General features: G+C 39.2%; 1 protein-coding gene across 4 annotated transcripts in view; it reads right to left on the reverse strand.

Moving 5' to 3' along the window:
* The window catches only part of csmd3a (CUB and Sushi multiple domains 3a), a 423,029-nt gene that overhangs the window by 53,280 nt on the left and 344,749 nt on the right, over window positions 1-25,000 (reverse strand). For all 4 annotated transcript variants that reach the window (XM_056269911.1, XM_056269909.1, XM_056269910.1 and 1 more), the window contains 4 exons: window positions 21,583-21,765; window positions 18,858-19,034; window positions 15,258-15,437; window positions 978-1,151 (listed from right to left, as the gene is read on the reverse strand). In XM_056269911.1, the coding sequence (XP_056125886.1) occupies window positions 978-1,151; window positions 15,258-15,437; window positions 18,858-19,034; window positions 21,583-21,765 (714 nt within the window). The remainder of the gene's footprint in view (window positions 1-977; window positions 1,152-15,257; window positions 15,438-18,857; window positions 19,035-21,582; window positions 21,766-25,000) is intronic.

Consider the following 25,000-nt stretch of genomic DNA (forward strand, 5'->3'; position numbering starts at 1 on the left):
TTCTTCTCCCTCGCTGTATTATGGGTTTGCTATGTGGGGAGAAATGTGCTGGTTACGTTTGTGAGACAATCAGCTGATTACTATTATTATATTATTAAGACCCTTGATCCTCACCTGACTATGGCTTTGTAAACTTTATCCATGATGTGGTTTATAATGGACTGTGGTACAGAAACAGTGACAGTGTTACACACTCTTGGCTTACTCTGGCTATTCTCTGCTGTCTCAGACGACGATGTTTGTCCCGTTTTAGCCACCGTAGCTTCTTCGAAAGGGAGGGGTGAGCGGTGGGCTGAGCCCTTAGTGCAAACGCGCAACCGAACCGCTAGATGTCGCTAAAAATGACACCCTGCACCTTTAAAATGAAACTTTAAATGTGAAATTAAAACCGCCAGTAGGTGGCAGCGAGTCACTGTTAATGAGCGAGTCATTGAGTTTCAGCCGATTCATTCAAACGACTGATTCATTCAGGAACGAAGCATTTGACTCTCTTAACGAGTCATTGAATCATTCATTCAACCGATTCGTTCATTCAGTAATGAAACACCGCCGTGTCGCTCAGAGACGCAAAACAGTCCTGTGTGTTTGTTTTAACGATTTTCATTGGTGAAATAGAGCAAAGTGGTATTTTTGCCCCTTACCTTGAATATTGAGGGCGTTATAAATGCATTTTAATAGTCTAAATTCTCAAGCGCACTAGTTTAACCTACTAGACTACATCACGTAGTGTGTTTCTGTGAAGTGTTCACACATTACAACAACAATCACGATATTATCGTAGACAACATTACACACCCCCAGTTAGGAGTAGCGGAGCCCTTCAGGGACACAAGGACAAGTGATGCCTAATAAAGGCTGCATGCATTTATGATTTTAATAAATATAATTATATGCACAAGAATATGTGTTTATTATTGAATAAAAAAAAGTTTGAAAAGTAAATTATGCACACATTAGAGGGTGTTGTGGATACTCACGCAGACACAGAGGAATCTCTCCGCTCCAGGATCCGTCGGACACACACGTGAGCACCGCGGGGAAGGAGAGCTCGTATCCCATCATGCACCTGTAGCTCACGCTCGTGCCCCAGGCGAACTCCGACCCCTCCACCTCTCCGTACGAGACGCTGGGAGGAGCAGCGCAGGACACCGCTGGAGGACACAGTCACTGCATTACAACACATCTTTACTTACATGCCACTCAATAATGGGATTATGCAAATTAGTAGCAATGCCACACACACACACACCATTCAAAAGTTTGGGATGGTAAGATTATTGTGAAATAATTCTATGTGAATATATAGTAAAGTGTAATTTATTCCTGTGATCAAAGCTGAATTTATTTAATCAAAAATACAGTAAAGATGCTATTCAATAAAGGAATTTTGCAAATTAGAGTTGTTTGGACAACAAGAAGTAGATGCAATGCCACACACACACACACACACGCACGCACGCACGCAGACACGCACACACACACACACACACACACCATTCAAATGTCCGGGATGGTAAGATTACAAACAGCAATATTGCGAAGAAATGTGTTCTATGTGAATATATAGTAAAGTGCAATTTTATCAATTAATATTCCTAGTAGAGAGTCTCTTCTGCTCACCAAGGCTGTGTTTATTTGATCAAAAATACAGTAAAAACATTGAAATATTATTCTAATGTAAAATATCTGTTTTCTATGTGAATATACAGTAAAGTGTAATTTATTTCTGTGATTAAAGCTGAGTTTTCAGCATCATTACTCCAGTCTTCAGTGTCACATGATCCTTCAGAAATCACTCTAATATGAGGATCTGATGCTCAAGAAACATTTATGATTATTATCAGTGATGAAAACAGTTAATATTTTTGTGGAAACTGTAATATATTTAAATTTTCAGGATTCTTTGATGAATACAAAGTTCAAAAGAACAGCATTTATTCGAAATACAATCTTTTGTAACATTATGAATGTCTGTACTGTCACTTTTGATCAATTTAATGCTTTGTCACATGACAGTTATTGCCCGGTATGCAGATCATTGACCTTTACTGGGGCATGTTGTCACACTATAAATGGCATTAAACAAACTTTTATAGACTTTAAAGCTAAATTTAGTAAAATATTATAAAACACGGAAGCCGTCGGAATACTTTTGTCCCGAGAACATGTTCAATCTTTAAGTTAAAATCTACATTAATGATAGTTAAACTCTTGCCTGAATGTGCGCTAGGTTTATTGTGCTCACTCGTTTATCTGATAGATATTACAAAAAATAAAATAAAAACAATCACAAATGTGAATTTTGATAGTTTAAGACGGTTTCACTATAGGTGTTTGTGCTCACTTGTTATGCAATAGATATTACAAATATATATATATATATTCACAAATGTGAATTTAGACGATTTAAGATGGTTTGTGTTTGTAACCAACATACAAAATTACTACTAGACAAAACATACATTTCCAATGAGCACAAGAGGGAAATACTTATTAGTAAATCTTTATGTAATACATAATCTCATCTATTAATCAATCATATTTCAGATGCACACGTTCAACACGGCGTCTACATTCAGACAACATTGTGTCATTTGCTCCCACTGAGCAGGATTTGAATTCATTCATATTCATTTCATTAATACCCTCATGCAATATATTAACATGATGTTTGGCATCTTACAACATGTCAATATCTGTAAAACACTCAAGAGTTCAAAAACATGTTGGTTTCGACATGTCCCCCAGTGTAAAAGCGTTGGTGCTCGCCGTCCCACATCACACACATCTGACTGAAAACTGAGACTCATTTATCGCACATTTTTATATTAATAATGCAAACCAGATAGAGCTAAATAGAAAACAATCTGCAAATTACACTACAATTTTGTAAGATTTTTTGTCTCTTGTGCTCACCAAGGCTGCATTTATTTGATCAGAAATACAGTAAAAATTGTGAAATATTATTACAATGTAAATCAGCTGTTTTCTATGTGAATATACAGTAAAGTTTAATTTATTCCTGTGATCAAAGCTGTATTTTCAGCATCATTACTCCAGTCTTCAGTGTCACATGATCCTTCAGAAATCACTCTGATTTGCTGCTTAATTAAGATTAAATATATATATTTATAATATACAATTAATTGAAATTACTTTAAAATTGAATTTAAAAGCCACAATTTTTATTTAATTTTTTTATTATTATTATATAAATCTCACGTACCCCACATTTTTGAGTTATCACAGTTTCAACAAAAATCTGAAGCAGTTTTCAACACTGATAATAATCATAAATGTTTCTTGATCATCAAATCATCATATTAGAGTGATTTCTGAAGGATCATGTGACACTGAAGACTGGAGTAATGATGCTGAAAATCACAGGAATAAATTACACTTTACTGTATATTCACATAGAAAACTGCTGATTTACATTATAATAATATTTCACAATTTTTACAGTATTTTTGATCAAATAAACACAGCATTGGTGAGCAGAAGAGCCTTAAAGTTTTCTACCTGAAGTGTAAATGAAACTCCCCCGACACACACACTCCACATCACAGAAGGAGAAACACAACTAAACTTCCCCGTGTCTCGACACTGAAGTCCTGATCTGTATTTTCAGGCTGTTCTGTCCTCTGGCAAAGCTTTAATATTTAGTAGACAGTCTAGAAAGCCCATCGATGAAGAAAGGAAGGTTTTTCTGTCATTTTCTGCCTTGAAGGACTACATTCCTCTTCAGCATCACACAATAAAGCACACACACTGTATTCAAACATCATCGGCGTCAAGCGTGAGTCATGAAGGGCTAAAACACAGGGTTTACAGCAGATTACTCGTGTTCAACGTGCGGAGAGGCTTAAAAGAGGCTGATAAACACTACATTATGAAACTGTGTTTCCAGCTGTTTATGTATATGCATCTATATGGATAGAAGTGTGTATGTGTGTATTTGCATGCATGTATGTATACGTATGTGCGTGCGTATATTTAGGCATGTACGTATAGGGATTAGGGCTGTCAAATGATTAATCGTGATTAATCACATCCAAAATAAAAGTTTTTTTTACATAATATATATGGGTGCATTGTGTATAATTATTTTATATATATAAATACACACACATACTTGTATATATTTAAGAAATATTTTCATGTATATACTGTATATAGATTTATATATAATTTATATTGTATATAAATATAAATATTTTATATATAAATTATATTTTTTTCTTAAATATACATGCATGTGTGTGTATTTATATATATACAAAATAATTATACACAGTGCACCCACATTCTGTTATGATGAGGTGGAAGCAAGGAGGAAGCAGGATCCAATTGCAGCACACATTATTCAATAAACTCAAACTACATAAAGACTCAGGCTAGGGCACAAGACTCAGGAACAGAACCACCAACATCAAGGTTACAACAACAAGAACTCACAAGGACTGGACTGAAACACAGGGCTTAAATACAAGGGCAAACGATCTAAACAGGATAACAAGGGGGCGTGGTTAACGGGAAACACCTGGGAAGACTAATAGACAGACAGGGAACCACTAAACATGACAAGACAAACCCACACCGTGACATAGCCCCCTCCCTATGGGCGGCTCTTGACGCCCATAAAACACCCAAAAGTTCAGGAGGGCGGAGAAGCGGAGGCGGACTTGGGGGAGGGATGGAGGGCCAGGTCCGCGCAGGGAACGGGACCAGGGCCTTGCAATGACGGGCAATGGTTCCATGGAATGTGGGCGGACCTGGGCCATGGAACGTGGGCGGAGCTGGACGTGCAGGCGGCCAGGGCGGAGCAGGCTGTGGGCGTGTCCACGACGGTGCAGGCTGAGGGCGTGACCAGGGCGGAGCAGGCTGTGGACCCTCGGGCATCCAGGGCGGAGCTGTCGGACCCTCGGGCGGCCACGGCGGTGAAGACCCCTCGGGCGGCCACGGCAGAGAAGACCTTTCGGGCGGCCACGGCGGTGAAGACCCTTCGGGCGGCCACGGCGGTGAAGACCCTTCGGGCGGCCAGGGCGGTGAAGACCCTTCGGGCGGCCAGGGCGGTGAAGACCCCTCGGGCGGCCACGGCGGTGAAGACCCCTCGGGCGGCCACGGCGGTGAAGACCCCTCGGGCGGCCATGGTGGCGAAGACCCCTTGGGCGGCCATGGCGATGCAGACCCTTCAGGTGGCCATGGTGGTGAGGACCCTTCGGGCGGCCATGGTGGTGCCCTATGGCCCCCCCCAAAAAAATTCTTGGGGAGAGTGACGGAGTCTGACAATGACTCTAGAATTGAGTCGGGGACAGGCTCTGGAACAGTCTCTGGCTGGGCAAGCGGTGAGGGCTCTTTGCTGGACAGGACCAGTGGCGATGGTTTTGAGCTGGGCAGGACCAGCAGTGGAGAAGGCTTTGAGCTGGGCAGGACCAGCAGTGGAGAAGGCTTTGAGCTGGGCAGGACCAGCGGTGAAGGAAACTCTGGGCTGAACAGGACTGGCGCAGGATCAGCGGGCTCTGGCGCAGGATCAGCGGGCTCTGGCGCAGGATCAGCGGGCTCTGGCTCAAGTGTGTGCGCAGCCCACACACACCACATGGCTCGGACATGTCTTGCCTATTATTATAGGTCTAGCTGTAATTTTTTTTGCTTATTGTGACTCTCTGATTGGTGGAATTTTCCATACAGCATCATGGGTAATGTAGTTTTTCATCACGAATTCCACTGTTACAATTATTTAAAAAATAAGCTGAAATCATGCATTCTGACGGCTTCAACAGACGCAAATATCATCGATATATCATAAACAGAAGAATGTTTTACCGCGTGCTGTTATACATGTCATCCGTCTCTATCTAATCATTCTTTTTGTTTTTGCTCTTCTGACGGTTTTGAGCTTTCTCTTTCTGCAAATTGTATAGTTGTGGTGTATAGCGATATGACCCAGCACCCAAAATACTATCAAAACACTCCATTATTCGCGATAGATGGATAAAAAGGCGCACAGGAAGCAAAACCCTTGAAAAAATAATAAACGACCCGCCAAATCACAGAGATGCCGATTCGCACGGGACTGATATTATCACTCGGTGTTCAGGAAATATGGAAGGTCATTTGCGGGGGAATTTTTACTTCACAAATTACAGATATGTCCGATTCACACGGGATAAAGATCACAGGCAACCTCCGCAATCACTACAAATGACTAGAGGTCACCAGGTAATACTGATCCACTGCGAGTCTAAAGCCCCTTTCACACAGCGCGTTGATACCGGGAAATTGCCGGGATCGGTGCCGGGTTAGTAATCAGTCCCGGAGCGCGCGCTGTGTGAACAAAAGCCGTAATCAATGGCGTGTCGTAATGATGACGCTGAAGTGAAGTGAAAGCTTTAAATTGAATATATAAATTTCTATAATTAATTTTAAAAAAGTGCAGGAGCGTGTGCCTGCGATTGATTCTGTGAGAGTGAGGGCGGGGCCTTGATTTCACGGCTTTACTTCCTGCGCTCTACTTTACTTCCTGCTCACTACTTTACTTCCTGCGCTCTACTTTACTTCCTGCTCACTACTTTACTTCCTGCTCACTACTTTACTTCCTGCTCACTACTTTACTTCCTGCGCCCTACTTTACTTCCTGCTCACTACTTTACTTCCTGCTCACGACTTTACTTCCTGCTCACTACTTTACTTCCTTTACTTCCTGCGCTCTACTTTACTTCCTGCGCACTACTTTACTTCCTGCGCACTACTTTACTTCCTTTACTTCCTGCGCACTACCTTACTTCCTGCACTCTACTTTACTTCCTGCGCACTACTTTACTACTTTACTTCCAGCGCACTACTTTACTTCCTGCTCACGACTTTACTTCCTGCTCACTACTTTACTTCCTGCGCCCTACTTTACTTCCTGCTCACTACTTTACTTCCTGCTCACTACTTTACTTCCTGCTCCCTGCCCACTACTTTACTACTTCCTGCTCACTACCTTACTTCCTGCGCTCTACTTTACTTCCTGCGCACTACTTTACTACTTTACTTCCAGCGCACTACTTTACTTCCTGCTCACGACTTTACTTCCTGCTCACTACTTTACTTCCTGCTCACTACTTTACTACTTCCTGCTCACTACTTTACTTCCTGCTCACGACTTTACTTCCTGCTCACTACTTTACTACTTCCTGCTCACTACTTTACTTCCTGCTCACGACTTTACTTCCTGCTCACTACTTTACTTCCTCTTTACTTCCTGCTCACTACTTTACTTCCTGCTCAGGTCTGGTCCCGAGATCGCTACTGCGCAGACTCAAGTCCCAAGATGTCAGCGCCATATCGGGACACTGGCGGCTTCACTTCTGACCAATGGAAGAGAGCGAAGGGGCGTCGTCCATCTTTTTTTTACAGTCTATGGGTGGAACCCATGGTTTTCAGCTGTTGCATCATCTTTATTTGAACTTCGCTGGTGTTTTGTGTCTGGAGTGAGTGGTAAATCCACACAAATAATTCTTTCCTGAACACATACTAGGATTCCCTGCACTGGGGGAATCAACAGAAGTCAGAGAACGTCTGCGAGGCCAATCAAAAGATTTTTAAATTGCAAATCTGGAATTGATAGAAGCAGACGCGGGGGAGCAGATGGAAACGCGTGCGCTGAAGCTCAGTGTTGGAGAGCAGCTGGGGCTCGGACGGCGCGCGAATCAATGATGAGATGTTCGGGAAAGCAAGCGCTTTAATACAACCTGCTAAAAAAGAAGATGTGCAAGAGTCACGGCTCACACTGTAAATGTGCAAATCCAGCCATGCAAAACTAACAAATTACACTCAAAGGTCAATGATGTGTCCATTAGTTCATCACACTGAACAGCCATCAGCTTTTATTAAAGGGACAGTTCAGATTATTTACTCAAACACGGTTTTATCGTCAACACAAAAGGACACTATAAAAATATTTTTTGGTGTAGGAAGATTTGTTCTCGAGTATGAGACAAGATTTCAGGGCACAAATGCCCCTGTATGAGTCTTTGTCTATATATATACATACATATATATATATATATATATATATATATATATATATATATATATATATATTAGTTAAGCAATATCACACAAGTGCTGTTTTTGTCCTGAACAACTTGAGCGCAAATGTGATACTGATTTTCTACAACATTCAATAAATAAGAAGTTAAGGTTGTGTTATATTTATGACACAATGCTGTCTGTTTTTGCTTAATTTTGCCTGGTGTTTCATTTTTGAACGAATCTGCGTTTTGAGGGAATCAATCAGGTGAACCAATGATTCAATGACTCATTCATTAAGAGAGTCATTTACTTGATTCCTCATGAATGAATCAGCCGTTTGAACTAATCGAATGAAGGAATGACTCATTCATTAAGAGAGTTATTTACTTGATTCCTCATGAATGAATCAGCCGTTTGAACTAATCGAATGAAGGAATGACTCAATGACTCATTCATTAAGAGAGTCATTTAGTTGATTCCTCATGAATGAATGAGCCGTTTGAACGAATCGGATGAAGGAATGACTCATTCATTAAGAGAGTTATTTACTTGATTCCTCATGAATGAATCAGCCGTTTGAACTAATCGAATGAAGGAATGACTCAATGACTCATTCATTAAGAGAGTCATATAGTTGATTCCTCATGAATGAATGAACCGTTTGAACGAATTGGATGAATGAATGACTCATTCATTAAGAGAGTTATTTACTTGATTCCTCATGAATGAATCAGCCGTTTGAACGAATTGAATGAATTAATGACTCAATGACTCATTCATTAATACATTTATGTCGTTTCAAACCTGTATGACTTTTACGTAACATAAAGGAAGATATTTTGAAGAATGTTGGTACCAAAATGTTTGAAACATTTTACTGTATAAATTAAATTCACCATTCACCATACAATTTTATGTATAAATAAATTCTATGTTGAATCAAAGAAAATATTGTGTGTCTGTGTGTGTGTATATATATATGTGTGTGTGTGTGTATACATATATATGTGTGTGTGTGTGTATACATATATATGTGTGTGTGTGTATACATATATACTATATATATATATGTGTGTGTGTGTATACATATATATGTGTGTGTGTGTGTGTGTATACATATATATATATATATATGTGTGTGTGTGTATACATATATATATATATATATGTGTGTGTGTGTGTGTGTATACATATATATGTGTGTGTGTGTGTGTGTGTGTGTGTGTGTATACATATATATATATATATATATATATATATATATATATATATATATATATATATGTGTGTGTGTATATATATGTTTATTATCATGAGAAAGTTGCTAAATGTGTAGTCGAATCTCCCCATCGCTGCTGCTTTTAAAGCCATCTTTGGATCTCGCCAGTTCCTATAAAATGACATTCCTTCAAAATGTCTCCTTTTGGTTTCCACAGAAGAAAATAAACTCATGCGTGTTTGTGAGGGCGAGTAAACAATGACATATTTCATTTAGTGGGTGAACTGCTCCTGGAAGCTTATGCAGAATAGTACGAGTACAGCACGGCTGATCTGGAGGTGCTGGAGACCCTCGCAGCGTTCGGAGACCGGACAGAAGATCCTCTAACACTGCAGAGCTGTCCGACCCGATCACAGTCCAAAGCAAAGGAATACAGCAGGAGTGGCAGCTTTGCAGAGTTTAGCTGACTTTCCACAGTGACCTGGATGATTGAAACCCTTCACGCATAAGATAGAGGATGTATAATGTATAATAAATCAGCTCAAGGTGTGTGGAGACACGAGCATGATGAAGAGGATGATGAGGATGTGTGAATCTCGTGGCTCAGGGGCCGAGTTTAATGAGACATGGAAGCTAACAAGGTTAAAAACTGAGATCCTAAGAGTTCCCGTCTCTCCGCAGGGTGTTGAATGTTAAATCCGCTGCAATTAAAAAGATTCATGCAACCTCTAACTTATTAAAGCAACAAGCCAGTTCGGTTAGCAGCTCAGCCGGGATCTCGAGACATAGTTCACATACAAAACAGCTTTAAAGGAGCCAGTTTGAGTGATTCAAATACAATTAAAACTTCTATTCTGCTTTAAAGGAAACGCTCACTCAGAAAAGACTTGTTATTGTTATTATTATTATACCTGGTCATTCATAGAGCCCTATGAAATCCGTTTTATTTTTCCCCAATTTTTTTTTATTTGTATTTTTTACATATTCCCCTTTCCCCTTTTTTTGAATTCTGTTTTTTCTGTTTTAATTTTTTAACTCCATTTTAATGGTTAAATTAAATTTTAGTCATCCAAAAGCATGCCTAATTAATTGAAATCATGAAACTTATACAATTTAACAGCAATTTATTAAAAGTTTACGTTTAGGGCTCCATGAAATAAGTTTTTAAGACCAAATTGTGTGTTTTCTGTTTTAAGTTTTCATTTGAATGGTTTAATACAATTTTAATAATCAAAAAGCATGTCTAACTAATTGAATTCATAAAACAACAATTTATTAATCTATATATTTAAATAAATCGGGTTCATATTTAAATAGTCTTTTTGCGGATGAATATTCACAGACACTAGTCTATATCGTGATTTGATACTGATACTGGCTTTTTATTAATTCATCAACATTTTTACAAATCCGCGTTATAGGCTACAGTAAATTACATTTTTATGACTGGATTCTGTGATTCCGGACATGTTTTCCATATTGCAGAAATATGGCTCTACATTCAGAGTAAACCACGACTGTCGCTCAGTCTCATTAGCATTGGCCCGAAATATCAACAAGTCCCGGCTCAGCCAATAACGTGAGTTTGGGGCGGGGCTTCTCTGGCAGGTGTGTGCTGTGCTCTACAGGACATGTTTGTGTGTGTGTGTGTGTGTGTGTGTGATGTGCAGTTGCTCAGCATGTGTTGCACGTATAAGGCCGATCACTCAAGTGGGTCCCTGAGGCGTTCAGTGTGTATGACAGACACACACACACACACACACACACACACACACACACACACACACACACACACACACACACACACACACACACACACACACACACACACACACACACACACACACACACACACACATCACTACAGCTCATCTGAACGACTGACCCAGAGGTATAAAGTAAAAAGCCTTTCATCAAAAACACCACCTTTATTCTCGGTTAAGGTTTTTTGAAAAAGACTTCCAAATCTTTTCCCGGCTAACTCCAGCAAACGCTCGCGTCGGGTCGTTCACTGATGTGAGAGAATATCGACTGAAGTTTTGCTCTGAAAATAACAGCACATCCGAAAAGTACAGAACAAGGTCTGATAGGATCATGACAGCCAGCCACCTGACAGTTTAATGTAATGTTAACCCATAAAGCTAAGTGGTTTCTTAAGTTTGATAATTAATCTGCTATGTCATGTTTATGACATATTTATGACAATTTATGTTGTCATTACCAAGACATCTCAAACAATGTCATATTTGCATTTAAAATGTCATAATTGAGTGAATGACACTTAATGACAGTTGTCATAAACATGCATAAACCCTCCTTCATGTGTCCTGTCATGATTATGAAGGTGTCATGTCAGTCTTATGCACACCCCTTCAAGTAAAGTGTTGTCAAATATTTCAACTCAGATCAATATTTCATGTCCAGTTATTTACTGATGTGGCAAGTATCCGTGTTATAACGGGATAATGTACATCCAGTCGGTTGTTAGATCAGAATAAACCCGACAGGGTGATCAGGAGCAGGTCTTCATCAGCCTGAGGGGGTTTATTCTGAGATCACACACACACACACACACACACACACACACACACACACACACACACACACACACACACACACACACACACACACACACACACACACACACACACACACACACACACACACACACACACACACACACACACACACACACACACACACACACACATGTTGGTGCAACAGCATTATGAGGACTCTCCATAGGCGTAATGGTTTTTATACCGTAAAAACTATATATTCTATCCCCCTACACTGCCCCTATCCCTAAACCTACCCATCACAGGAGACATGCAGCATTTTTAATTTTTTAATAAAACATTGTTTTTTATGTTTTTTAAGCCATTTGATTTATGAGGACTTTTGAAATGTCCTCATAAACCACCCATAAGTTGTAATACCAGTGTAATACACATGTCATTATACAAATTTGTGTCCTCATAAATCACATAAACCAACTCACACACACACACACACACACACACACACACACACACACACACACACACACACACACACACACACACACCTGAAGGGGTTTATTCTGAGATCACACACACACACACACACACACACACACAGACACACACACACACACACACACACACACACACACACACACACACACACACACACACACACACACACACACACACACCTGAAGAGGTTTATTCTGAGATAACAACCGGCTGGATGTACATTATCCCAAACTTAATGTGTTACTTTGTTGTTAATTTTATTACTAACTTTTCAAATCAGTGACTGATACTCCTGTGTATGTGTGTGTGTGTATGCGTGCGTGTGTGTGTGTAGGAACAGCTTCCTCACATGCTAATCTCACACACTGCACACTGACGAATGGAGAGCCGGAGAGAGAGCTGGGCGAGAGGTTCTCCTGAAGGTCACAGATCACTCACGGCTGCGATCCGTCCACGCCGGGACAGAAATGGCTTTATAATGACTTTGCATTACGCTCTATTAGGACACAACATTGATGTTTCTCTGCAGGATCTCTTTGCTCTCGCTCTGTTTGTTCTCAGAGTTTTAATGGCCGCCATTTTCACGTACCTATACTACGCACTGCAGATTTCTTTAGCAAACAAGACGGTGTTGAATGTGGAAAAACAGGTCTGGATATTAATGATAATCACATACATCAACGACAAATGCTGCAAAACACGAAACACAAACACAGTCCGAGCTACAACTGTCAATAGTGTTTCAGTGCTAATGAGAGCGCCGGAGGGAGGAGAGCTTCTCCTCAGTGGTCTGTAAACGGATGTGAGCATGTGGGCCGGCAAAGAAAATCGGATATTAGATAAAAAAACAAATGCATAACGTCTGAAAGGAGAGCGCTAGACAGAAATGACGCATATCATAAAGCCAAGAGGGAATCAATGCAGAATCCTGTGGAACGGCTCCAAATAACGCCTTATAACGGCTAAATAACACCTAATAACAGCTAAATAACGCCTAATAACAGCTAAAGAACACCTAATAACGGCTAAAGAACACCTAATAACAGCTAAATAACGCCTAATAACAGCTAAATAACACCTAATAACAGCTAAATAACGCCTAATAACAGCTAAAGAACACCTAATAACGGCTAAAGAACACCTAATAACAGCTAAATAACGCCTAATAACAGCTAAATAACACCTAATAACAGCTAAAGAACACCTAATAACGGCTAAAGAACACCTAATAACAGCTAAATAACGCCTAATAACAGCTAAATAACACCTAATAACGGCTAAATAACGCCTAATAACAGCTAAATAATGGCTAATAAAGCCTAAATAACACCTAATAACAGCTAAATAACGCCTAATAACAGCTAAATAACACCTAATAACAGCTAAATAACACCTAATAACAGCTAAATAACGCCTAATAACAGCTAAATAACGCCTAATAACAGCTAAATAATGGCTAATAAAGCCTAAATAACACCTAATAACAGCTAAATAACGCCTTATAACAGCTAAATAACGCCTAATAACAGCTAAAAAAACGCCTTATAACGGCTAAATAACGCCTAAGAACAGCTAAATAACGCCTAATAACAGCTAAATAACGCCTAATAACATCTAAATAGTGCCTAATAATGGCTAAATAGCGCCTAATAACAGCTAAATAGCGCCTAATAACATCTAAATAGTGCCTAATAATGGCTAAATAGCGCCTAATAACAGCTAAATAGCGCCTAATAACATCTAAATAGTGCCTAATAATGGCTAAATAGCGCCTAATAACAGCTAAATAATGGCTAATAACGCCTAAATAACACCTAATAACAGCTAAATAACACCTAATAACAGCTAAATAACGCCTAATAACAGCTAAATAATGGCTAATAACGCCTAAATAACAACTAATAACAGCTAAATAACACCTAATAACAGCTAAATAACGCCTAATAACAGCTAAATAACACCTAATAATGGCTAAATGACACCTAATAACAGCTAAATAATTTATCTGACAAAATGATCGACTACAGCAACAGGTTTTATTTTAATACGCACAAAAAATGCATACAAAACCAAAAAGCATAATCAGATATTAATATTTCATTGGCTCTCTCTTGTTTTTGCATGTGTTTCTGGCTAAAAAACATGTTGGCACGATTTGTCATCTTTCATTGCGTTATCACAAATTGACTTCAAGCACAACTCGACGATATGCTGACAAAAACTTTAAGACATTTTTTATGATATTTGAATAAAGGGTGAAGATGTCAGTTTTCCAGTGAAGAATCCGAGCTATTGTCTATTTAGATCATCTCAGTAATCCAAGTATACGGACAAAGTCATTGCCCATTCCAGCAAGAGAGAAGGGTTGCCAAATATTCATCTCTCTCTCTCTCTACCCTCCCTCTCTCTCTCTCTCTCTTTCTCTATCCTCCCTCTCTCTCTCTCTCTCCCCCCCCCCTCTCTCTCTCTCTATACTCTCTCTCTCTCTATCCTCCCTCTCTCTCTCTCTCTCTCTCTCTCTCTCTCTCTCTCTCTCTCTCTCTATCCTCCCTCTCTCTCTCTCTCTCTCTATCCTCCCTCTCTCTCTCTCTCTCTCTCTCTCTCTCTCTATCCTCCCTCTCTCTCTCTCTCTCCCCCCCCCCCTCTCTCTCTCTCTATACTCTCTCTCTCTCTCTCTCCCTCTCTCTCTCTCTCTCTCTCTCTCTCTCTCTCTCTCTCTCTCTATCCTCCCTCTCTCTCTCTCTCTCTCTCTCTCTCCCCCCCCTCTCTCTCTCTCTATACTCTCTCTCTCTCTATCCTCCCTCCCTCTCTCTCTCTCTCTCTTCTGACATGGTTCTCCGTGAAACTCTTATCATCTCTGATGAAACAACGGCCAGTTTACAACCCAAAGCGTCTTGGCATCGTCAGAGCAACATCTGTGTGTGTGTGTGTGTGTGTGTGTGTGGCCCTCGACGGCTGGGCAAACCTGCAGAAGAGTGAGTCTGGAAGATAATCAGTACCTCGGCACGAGGGTAATGTGGCGCTCCAGGTGCCGTTGCGAGTGCAGGTCCGGATAAACACACTCCCGTTCTCCATCAGGAACCCGGGCTGGCAGGAATACGTCACGTTCTGTCCAACGGTGAACTCCTCGCCGAACCTCAGACCACTGGCAGGAACGCCTGGATCCCCACAGCTGATCACTGTCACACACACACACACACACAACATCATTATACTGAGAACCCACTGCACACACACAACATCATACACCACTGCACACACACAACATCATACACCACTGCACACACACACCACTGCACACACACACCACATCATGAAACTGTCTCCAGGGGAAATATAACTAAACTAACAGGTTCTGTTACAGTTGTGCCGGTCGCACTGATGATATACCGGTCAAGCCTCGGGCTCGACGCTACAGCTCGCAATCGTAATGGCAAAGCATTATAGTAGGACTCGTTCCAGCAGCATTACCGTACGGCAATAATATTCAGCAGTAAACAAGCAGTTATAGATCATAACATTAGGAAGAATCTCGAACTATTGCTCGTGATCACAGACTCACACAGAAAGGTTTCGGGTCGGTATGATTAAAAAAAGCAAGGATGCATTAAATTGATATTTTTTATCAAAGATTCCTGAGAAATTAAATATATCACGTTTTCCAAATTTTTTCAACATCGATAATAATCATAAATGTTTCTTGAGCATCAAATCATCATATTAGCCTGTAAAACACCCTAGCAACCATATAACATTTTCAAAATATAAATAACATGCACAGATGAATTGTGCATAAATAACATGCATTAATATGTACATCATATTTGCTGAAGTCTGCATCATTAATGATTATATTTTCCTGTTTATTATTGTGAAGGTGCTTTGAAACATTTTCTATCATATGAAGCGATATAGAAATAAAGCTGACATGATTGGATAATCTGTTTTAAAAAGGCCTAAATTTAATATTTATGAATTTGAATCACATATAAAAATTGTATTACACAGTTTTAACAGAGTAAACAAACTAATAAACTTAATGTGATGCACATTTTTAAATGAAACATGTCAGATTTCTTTAATAGTACTAATAAACCAAATGTATTTTTAATACACAATAATACACTCATATATTTATCATCAACAAATCCAATTTCTTTCAGTCTCATACATTTGAACTAATTGAATATTACTCGTTCCACAGCTAGTCATAATTGAACCACGTTCAAACTTTTTAACTGAATAGATTTAATTGTTTTCACATTGAACAGATTTATTTGAAAAATATAAAAATACAATCAAATCAAACACATGCAAATATCAGTGTTATTTTATCAATGAAAAACTATTATAGTTTTTAATATTAAATGTTTATTGTTTTTACTTTTATATTTTCCATTTTCAGTTTAATTTTCATTCATAATTAAAGTTTTAGTAATTTGTTGTGTTTTTGTCATTTTTAATAGTTTTTAAATTATGTCTATACAGTTTTTTCAGTTTTAGTTTTAGTTATATTAGTACTTCAAGTTGAACTAAAAGCAAATGAGTAATGCTGAATAAAATAAGTTTCAGTTTTTTATTTCAGTTAATGCTTAATGTATTTTAAGTAAATATTTATGGTTTTAGTTTCAATTGTAGTAGTTAACCCTGAAAAAAAAGAAATCTGACATGTCAAACTGGTATAACGTCAACGATTAAATGACATTTCCAAATGACAAATTCTCGCTTTGTTCTGACTGAAATGGAACTTTTAAAATGCATGCGAACGCAGAGCATTAGGGGTGGGGCTTCCTGTTGGACCAATCAATGTCAGGCGGGGGGCGTGTCTGAAAACATTGATCATTTGTGCCATTCTGAAACACTGACTTCACCTTTAACATCCACAGTTTATCATGTCGGATCAACACAGAGCGTCCCATCTGAGCGCTGAGTAATTCCTGCACTCCCCCGCTCATTATTCCCCACTACCCCGACATCAATCTCCCATTACCCGTCAGGGAGAGATCGATTCGGCCTGTCAGCTCATCCTGCTATTACTTATACAGCGACGCTAATAAATCTGGCTGCATTAATGAGATTTCTCATGAGGTCTGAGCAACAACATCACTCCGTTTGGCTAATTACAAATGGACAGCTTGTTGTTACGGTAAGCCTTTTCCAACATTAACCAACACTCTAAAAAATCTTGGGTTATTTTTTCTACCCAAATCCCGGGTTAAGCCTTTTGGGTAATATTTTGGGGATATTTTTTCAGTGTTTGGGTAGTTTTTGTGTTACCCAGCTCCTGGGTCAGACGTCTTAACCCAGTGTCTCGGTAGTTTTTGTGTTACCCAGCTCCTGGGTCAGACGTAACAACCCAGTGTTTGGGTAGTTTTTGTGTTACCCAGCTCCTGGGTCAGACGTAACAACCCAGTGTTTGGGTAGTTTTTGTGTAACCCAGCTCCTGGGTCAGACATAACAACCCAGTGTTTGGGTAGTTTTTGTGTAACCCAGCTCCTGGGTCAGACATCACAACCCAGTGTTTGTGTGCTTTTTGTGTAACCCAGCTCCTGGGTCAGACGTAACAACCCAGTGTTTGGGTAGTTTTTGTGTAACCCAGCTCCTGGGTCAGACGTAACAACCCAGTGTTTGGGTAGTTTTTGTGTAACCCAGCTCCTGGGTTAGACGTCACAACCCAGTGTTTGGGTAGTTTTCTTGTGTAACCCAGCTCCTGGGTCAGACATAACAACCCAGTGTTTTGAATAGTTCTTGTGTTACCCAGCTCTTGGGTCAGACGTAACAACCCAGTGTTTGGGTAGTTTTGTGTAACCCAGCTCCTGGGTCAGACGGATCATCCCAGTGTTTGGGTAGTTTTTGTGTAATCCAGCTCCTGGGTCAGACGTCACAACCCAGTGTTTGGGTAGTTTTCTTGTGTAACCCAGCTCCTGGGTCAGACGTAACAACCCAGTGTTTGAATAGTTTTTGTGTTACCCAGCTCTTGGGTCAGACGTCACAACCCAGTGTTTGGGTGAATTTTGTTGTAATCCAGATCCTGGGTCAGACGTTACAACCCAGGGGTTGAGTTATTTATTGCGGGCGTTTTGTGACCTCTTCAGGAGAGAGCAGTGCAGCGCCGTCAAACTGGTGCGTGTCTTCGGTAAAATTCAGGTTTGTGTACATTTCATTTTATCTATAAATACGTTATTGTTCTGTATATCGTTTAATTTTATGCAAAGCAACATACAGGGGCGCGATGAGATGTGAGTCACCTAAACGAGTATTGTATGTATTTAATATGTATTAAAAATGATATGTACTATACAGTCAAATATGATAAAAAAAATAAAGGAATTATGCAAGTCAGTGGTTTTATCAAGTTATCAAGTATTTTAAAAAAGTGTAGAGGATTTAAGTTAATCAGTAGACATTAATTCATGTATGAAGTAAAAAAATAATTAGCCAGTATTATAGTGAGAATCAACTATGCTGGGTTAAATAAACAACCCAATTTGCTGGGTAAAATTAACCCAACATGTGTTATGTCCTATATTTACCCAGCTCTTGCGCTGAAAACAACCCAGTGAAAAAAAGACCAGATTAAGGAGGATTTGAACTCTTACGGGTGCAGTTGGGCTCGGCGCCAGACCAGGTCCCGTTGGCCAGGCACTGCCGAGATGGAGAACCGGAGAGACGGTATCCTTCCACACACGAGTAGATGATGGAGTGAGAGAAACTAGTGCCATGAACACGCAAGATCTGCCCGTTAGCCGGAGTCCCGGGATTCCCACACTGAACAGCTATTGGATGGAAAAGATTCAATTCACATTTATTTGTATAGCGCTTTCACAATACACATCGTTTCGAAGCAGCTTTACAGAAAATGCATTACAATTTCGCTTTGTTCTGACTGAAATGGAACTTTTAAAATGAACGCAAAGCATTAGGGGGCGGGGCTTCCTGTTCGACCAATCAATGTCAGGCGGGGGGTCCACATTACCTTGTACAGTGATGTGTTATCAGAGGAAACTGTCTAAGTTATGTATTTCAGAAATGTACATATACAAAACACAGTTAGCTAAAAAATTATTAATTTAAACAATGTAATAATTTAAGGCAGAGACAATGAGCTCATTGAAGTAATGGATACTTGATTAGCATTCGTAGAGAATCACTCGAGTCATTCCTTCCATGAAAATGAATATGCTTGTGATTAAAGGAAGAATTTGCATAAAATGGCATTGCAGACATTCTGAGAATTTGCCTTGGGCCAATTAACTAAACTAAAACTAAAACTATTAAAAATCACTTTTGGTAGTTAAAAAATAATGTTGAAATAAAATAAAACATTAGATGAAAAACTTGACAAAATGTGGCCATGGCGACTAACTGAAATAATATAAGTTTATAAGAAATAAAATAAGTGTAAGTTGAGGTACTTTTTAGGCTTTTCTAGAACAGGTTTGCATGGATTATTCCCTCATATTCTCCATTGTTGCGGCTCCTCTCTTCCCAGTCTGTCAGTAACGCTCTGTTTACTTCCTGTCTCTATGAAGCCCCTCCTTCTGAAAGCACACTGTGCTCTGATTGGTCGGCTGGATCAGTGTGCTGTGATTGGTCGAGCGCTTAGAGTGTGTTTGGGAAATGTCCCGCCCCTTCCCATAACCGCCAGTTTAACACACTACTAACTAACTCAACCAGGCCCCGCCCCTTTATTCTGCGCATTAATTATTATAATGAGGAATATTGTGACGTGTTCGTTCCCGGAAGAAACTCAAGACTACAATGGAGGCGTTTCAGGAGATCAGAAGGAGGGACTTTGGAAACTCTTTTAATGCAGAATAGGTTCTTTTTTAATAAATACCATAAATAATACTACAATAATCACTCAAGCTCAGCCACTTTATTAAGTTAATTAGATTATCCTGGATTGATTTTTCGAGCCCAGAATGTACTGTATCTAATAGATTTCCATGAGTTTTCTCCACTCACACACGGGTCGAGTGGGTTAAATCACAGGGAGATGTTGGTGTTTGTTCAGCCTGGAAAATCACAGTGTGGCATGATGGGATTTAATGCAAGACAAGCTGTTAGACCAGAACTGCGTAGCAAAAACATTCAAGCTTGAGAAATTTCCGCCTCCTGGGACCTGCACGCTAACAATCTGTTTTATAGCCCAGCAATAACCCGTCACCCCCGAGACCACTCGGACAATACGTCAGGCGGAAAGAGCTGGAAAAGAAAAAACACCTGTGCCATTTGCTCTGGTGCAACAAGGTCGTGTTTACCGGGGATTACAGGACACTGTGACACCGGCTTGTTTGATGCGTATCAGTGTACAATATTCAATAGTCGTCATTTAAATTATTCATACGCAGAATAAAGGGGCGTGGCCTGGTTGAGTTAGTTAGTAGTGTGTTGAAAACCAAGCGGCAACCTTCCTGTCTCTCTCTTGAATCAACACTGAAGTGATTAAACTGCAGTTCCTCCACTGGCCACTAGAGGCCGGCTGCAGAAGAGACTCAATCCCATAGACCCGCATGTTAAAATGCCCAACTTTACAGCAGAATTAAACATGTTTACAGCCTGGTGCAAAAAGTGTTTTTGGTCTATATCGCTATTTTTATCCTTCATGACGACTGTGAGGGGGGTGAATATTTTTATAACTCATCCGTTTAAATTATATTAAGCCTTAAAGTTCTGCATAATTAAGGGCGTGGCCACTTGAGTGACAGGTGGATTGCCGCTGATGTCACTACTAGCCGTTTGTCTGCTGTGTGTTAGCGTCACCTCAGCTAATCCGCCTCGCTGCACATTTACGTTTATCCGGGAGTGACACGCGGCCAAGATGGCGACGGCCGGCTCCGCCCACTTTGGGCTTAAAAAACACTACGGGTGACGTCACACACACTACGCACATATTTATTTACAGTCTATGGCAGGGGTCGGCAACCTTTTTGTCAGGAAGTGCCATTTTTAAGTTTATATTATTATTATATTATTCAGAGTAATATATAATTTAACAGCGGCAATTACGGCTGCATTCGTGTAGTGTTTGCGTGTGTCTCGAAAGTTACAAATAAAGCCAAAATAAGCTTGACTTGTCAATCATCTCGATGGACGACGCAGAGGAAACGCTGACCAATAAGAGGACAGTTGTACTCGCATGTGACTTGCGTGAACACATTTTGCTAGGCTTTGAAAGGTTGCCTTGTGAAAGCGAACCGAAGCAAGAAGAAAATGTAACACATTAAGCAATCAATAGGTGTGAAAACACCCTTAGTCGCTTTGGATAAAAGTGTCTGCCAAATGCATAAATGTAAATGATGATTTTTGTTTTCTCCTCACGTTTGCAGGTGGGCTGCCGGCCCGACCACGTGGCGTTGGGGAAGCAGATGCGCTCGGCCGAGCCGTAGAGTGTGTGTCCCGTGGAGCAGGTGAAGCGCACTTTAGCGTGTTGCTGGAAGCTTCCCTCCTCTCGCGTGGCGTGAGCCGGTGTTCCCGGATCCCCACAGCCGCCTCGCTTATCGCCTGAGGGACACAAACACACACTTCTGCAAACCTCATTCCACCAGATAAGAGAGAACATGCATTTTTCTGCAAGGATAGAAACAAAAAGCATGTCTCTTCTAGGGGGGAAACAGTGACAGTGAGTTAGTGGAAGTGTGTGTGCGACCCATGGGAACCTGCAGATATTATTACAACATGATAAACCAGAATCATCTTCAACGGGCTCATTTTGACTCTCCAATATACATGGATGCTCCCTAAATAAATAAATACAACACACAGATATGAAATATTGATTTGACTGTATTAATAATATACAGTATATGCAAATATGTATATATGCTTCAATATTTTTAGTGAAAAGACAAAAATTTACACAAATAATTAGTATTCTGAAATTAATATTTCATTTAGCAAAGACACATTAAACGGATCAAACGTGACAGTAGAGACTTTTACATGAACACAAAAGATTTATTTAAAAAAAATGCTGTTCTTTTGAACGTTCAGTTTAAAACTAAAATATTACACAACATTGATAATAATAATCATAAATGTTTCTTGAGCATCAGATCCTCATATTAGAGTGATTTCTGAAGGATCATGTGAGACTGAAGACTGGAGTAATGATGCTGAAAATTCAGCTTTGATCACAGGAATAAATTACACTTTACTGTATATTCACGTAGAAAACTGATATTTTACAATGTAAAAATATTTAAAAATTTTTACTGTAGTTTTGATCAAATAAATGCAGCCTTGGTGAGCAGAAGAGACTTTCAAAAGCATTAAAAAATTATATTTTTCCACTAAACATCTCAATATAAAACAACTGAATATATTTTTCAATAATATTAAGCAAAAATTAATTAACTAGAATTAAATATGACTATTCACACCAGGCATGTCAAAACATCCACATGAAATCTAGACATTTCATTTGTAGTTCACATCTCTTTTCTCACCCTTCAAAACTCAAACTCAAAAGTAAATGTTGATCACAGATGCGGCCGTCGGGATTCAATGGATCGAAGAAAGTGGAAATCATATTATATTTTGACAGACCCGCTCAGTGCTGTATTAGAGACGTTATAAACGTGAGTGGAATCGGCTTCATTTGCCCCTGCGAATCTCAGCGGGAACGCTCTGTCCTCTGAGCTGTCAATCACAACGCTGCGTCAGAAGAACTTCCTGTGCATGAAAATACTATTGTGTTGAGCTTACACTGGAAAACATGATTAACGGTAAAAGACCGTAAAAATGCCACGGTGAAAAACGGTTAACAGAAAGTTTCCGTACTGAACACGGTAAATAACTGTGATAAATCGAATTTACATTTAATGTAATTTTACAGTAAAATACCGTTGAATTTACAGTTTTTGGAAGAGAAAAAGAACAAGTCATAGTTTACAGTGAAAAACAGTAAATTGACATTCCCACAATTCCCTGCGTGACACTTCACATTTGATGTATTTTGACTGTTTTATATATACTGTTTCTTCATAGTTTTTTTCTAATCAGGTATGTACATTAGGGTTTTATGTTACATGTAATGTTGTTAAATTAATGTTTATTGCATTTTTAAAATTTCATGTGTGTTACCATGATGGTGTTTAATGTTTGTGCGAATAACACTGTGCAGCTTCTGTATATTAATATTAACTTTCTCATCTTGTGGAAAAGCTTTGATTGATCATGTGACTCTCATCTCCGCTGTGATTGGTGGTTGTCAATGTATTACAATGGTACAAAACAGATATTAGTACTTCAATAGATCGGTACATTAACATTATATCAGATACTGAAATATGCTTTTTTTACTGTAAATTTAAGTTAAGTCTAAAATAAACCTAAAATGTTGCAACCGTATTTTTTACGGTAGATTCTGGCAACCACATCTGACATTTTTTACCGTAAATTTAACTTTTTTAAAATTGTTTTACAGTGTACACAATCTTTTTGCTCACCTTACTTGTATGATTATGTAGAGATATGAACTCTGACAGCCAATAGAAAAGCAAAAACTATGACAAAACATATTTATTTAGGTCACACTGTATTTCAATGGTCCATTTAGACATTCTACTGACTATAATTAACTTTGTAATTACATGTGAACTTATTCTACTAACCCGAACAGTGGACTAATACTCTAATAAGAGTTAGTAGACATGGAGTCTATAGTAAGTAGAACATCTAAATTGGACTATCGAAATAAAGTGCAACCTTTACTTGTTTTAGCAATGTTTGGATATATTTATTGGGGAAAAAATACAACAATGCAGATTTTTATGTTTTTAAAAGAAGTCTCTTCTGCTCACCAAAGCTGCATCTATTTGATCAAAAATACAGTACAAATTGTGAAATATTATTGCAATGTTAAATATCTGTTTTCTATGTGAATATACAGTAAAGTGTAATTTATTCCTGTGATCAAAGCTGAATTTTCAGCATCATTACTCCAGTCTTCAGTGTCACATGATCCTTCAGAAATCACTCTAATATGATGATTTGAAACATTTATGATTATCATAATTTTTGTGCAAACCGTGATACAATTTTTCAGATTTTTTTGACACAAAATAAAGCTCAAAAGAACGGCACTTAAAAAAAAAAAAAAAAAACCTTACACAATCTTCTTGATTATTTTGTACAGTGTACACAATCGTTTTGCTCACCTTACTTGTATGATTAGAGATATGAACTATGACAGCCAATAGAAAAGAAAAAAACATTGACAATCTTTTTATTCCTGGAAACATCTTCCAATATCTTTCGAATAAACTTGGGATCGTGCAATATTGCTGGATCTGTGACAAACTGCTTATTTTCCTCTTTGGATAAAAGCTTCAGCTAAATGCATTAATATTGCACAAGACTATCAAATATAAAGGTGTTTTTTTCTTTCACACAAGAAAGAAACTCTCATATACGGGTTTGGAACAACATGAGGGTGAGAAATGTTCACTTTTGTGTGAATTATTCCTTTTGAAAACACATATTGCAATTTTGAAGAGCAAAAAAAACAGGCGAAATTCTCCAGAGGAAGAGTTGAAGACACGTGTGTATGTTGCTACTGACGAGGAGAAGCATTAGCAGGCGTGTGTGAGATGCGACACCTTCCTAATGACAGTGTGAGAAGCAACAGGCTATCAGTTATCATCTAGCGGCCGCCAGCAGAAACCATTAGCATTAATAATTATGGTGAAATATTCATCGAACCGATCTGGACGGCCCAGACAGGAGCAGCGAGACC

Source organism: Rhinichthys klamathensis, unplaced genomic scaffold (genome assembly GCF_029890125.1).
Source record: "Rhinichthys klamathensis goyatoka isolate OS25496 unplaced genomic scaffold, OSU_Roscu_1.1 h1tg000293l_1, whole genome shotgun sequence".
NCBI lineage: Eukaryota > Metazoa > Chordata > Actinopteri > Cypriniformes > Leuciscidae > Rhinichthys > Rhinichthys klamathensis.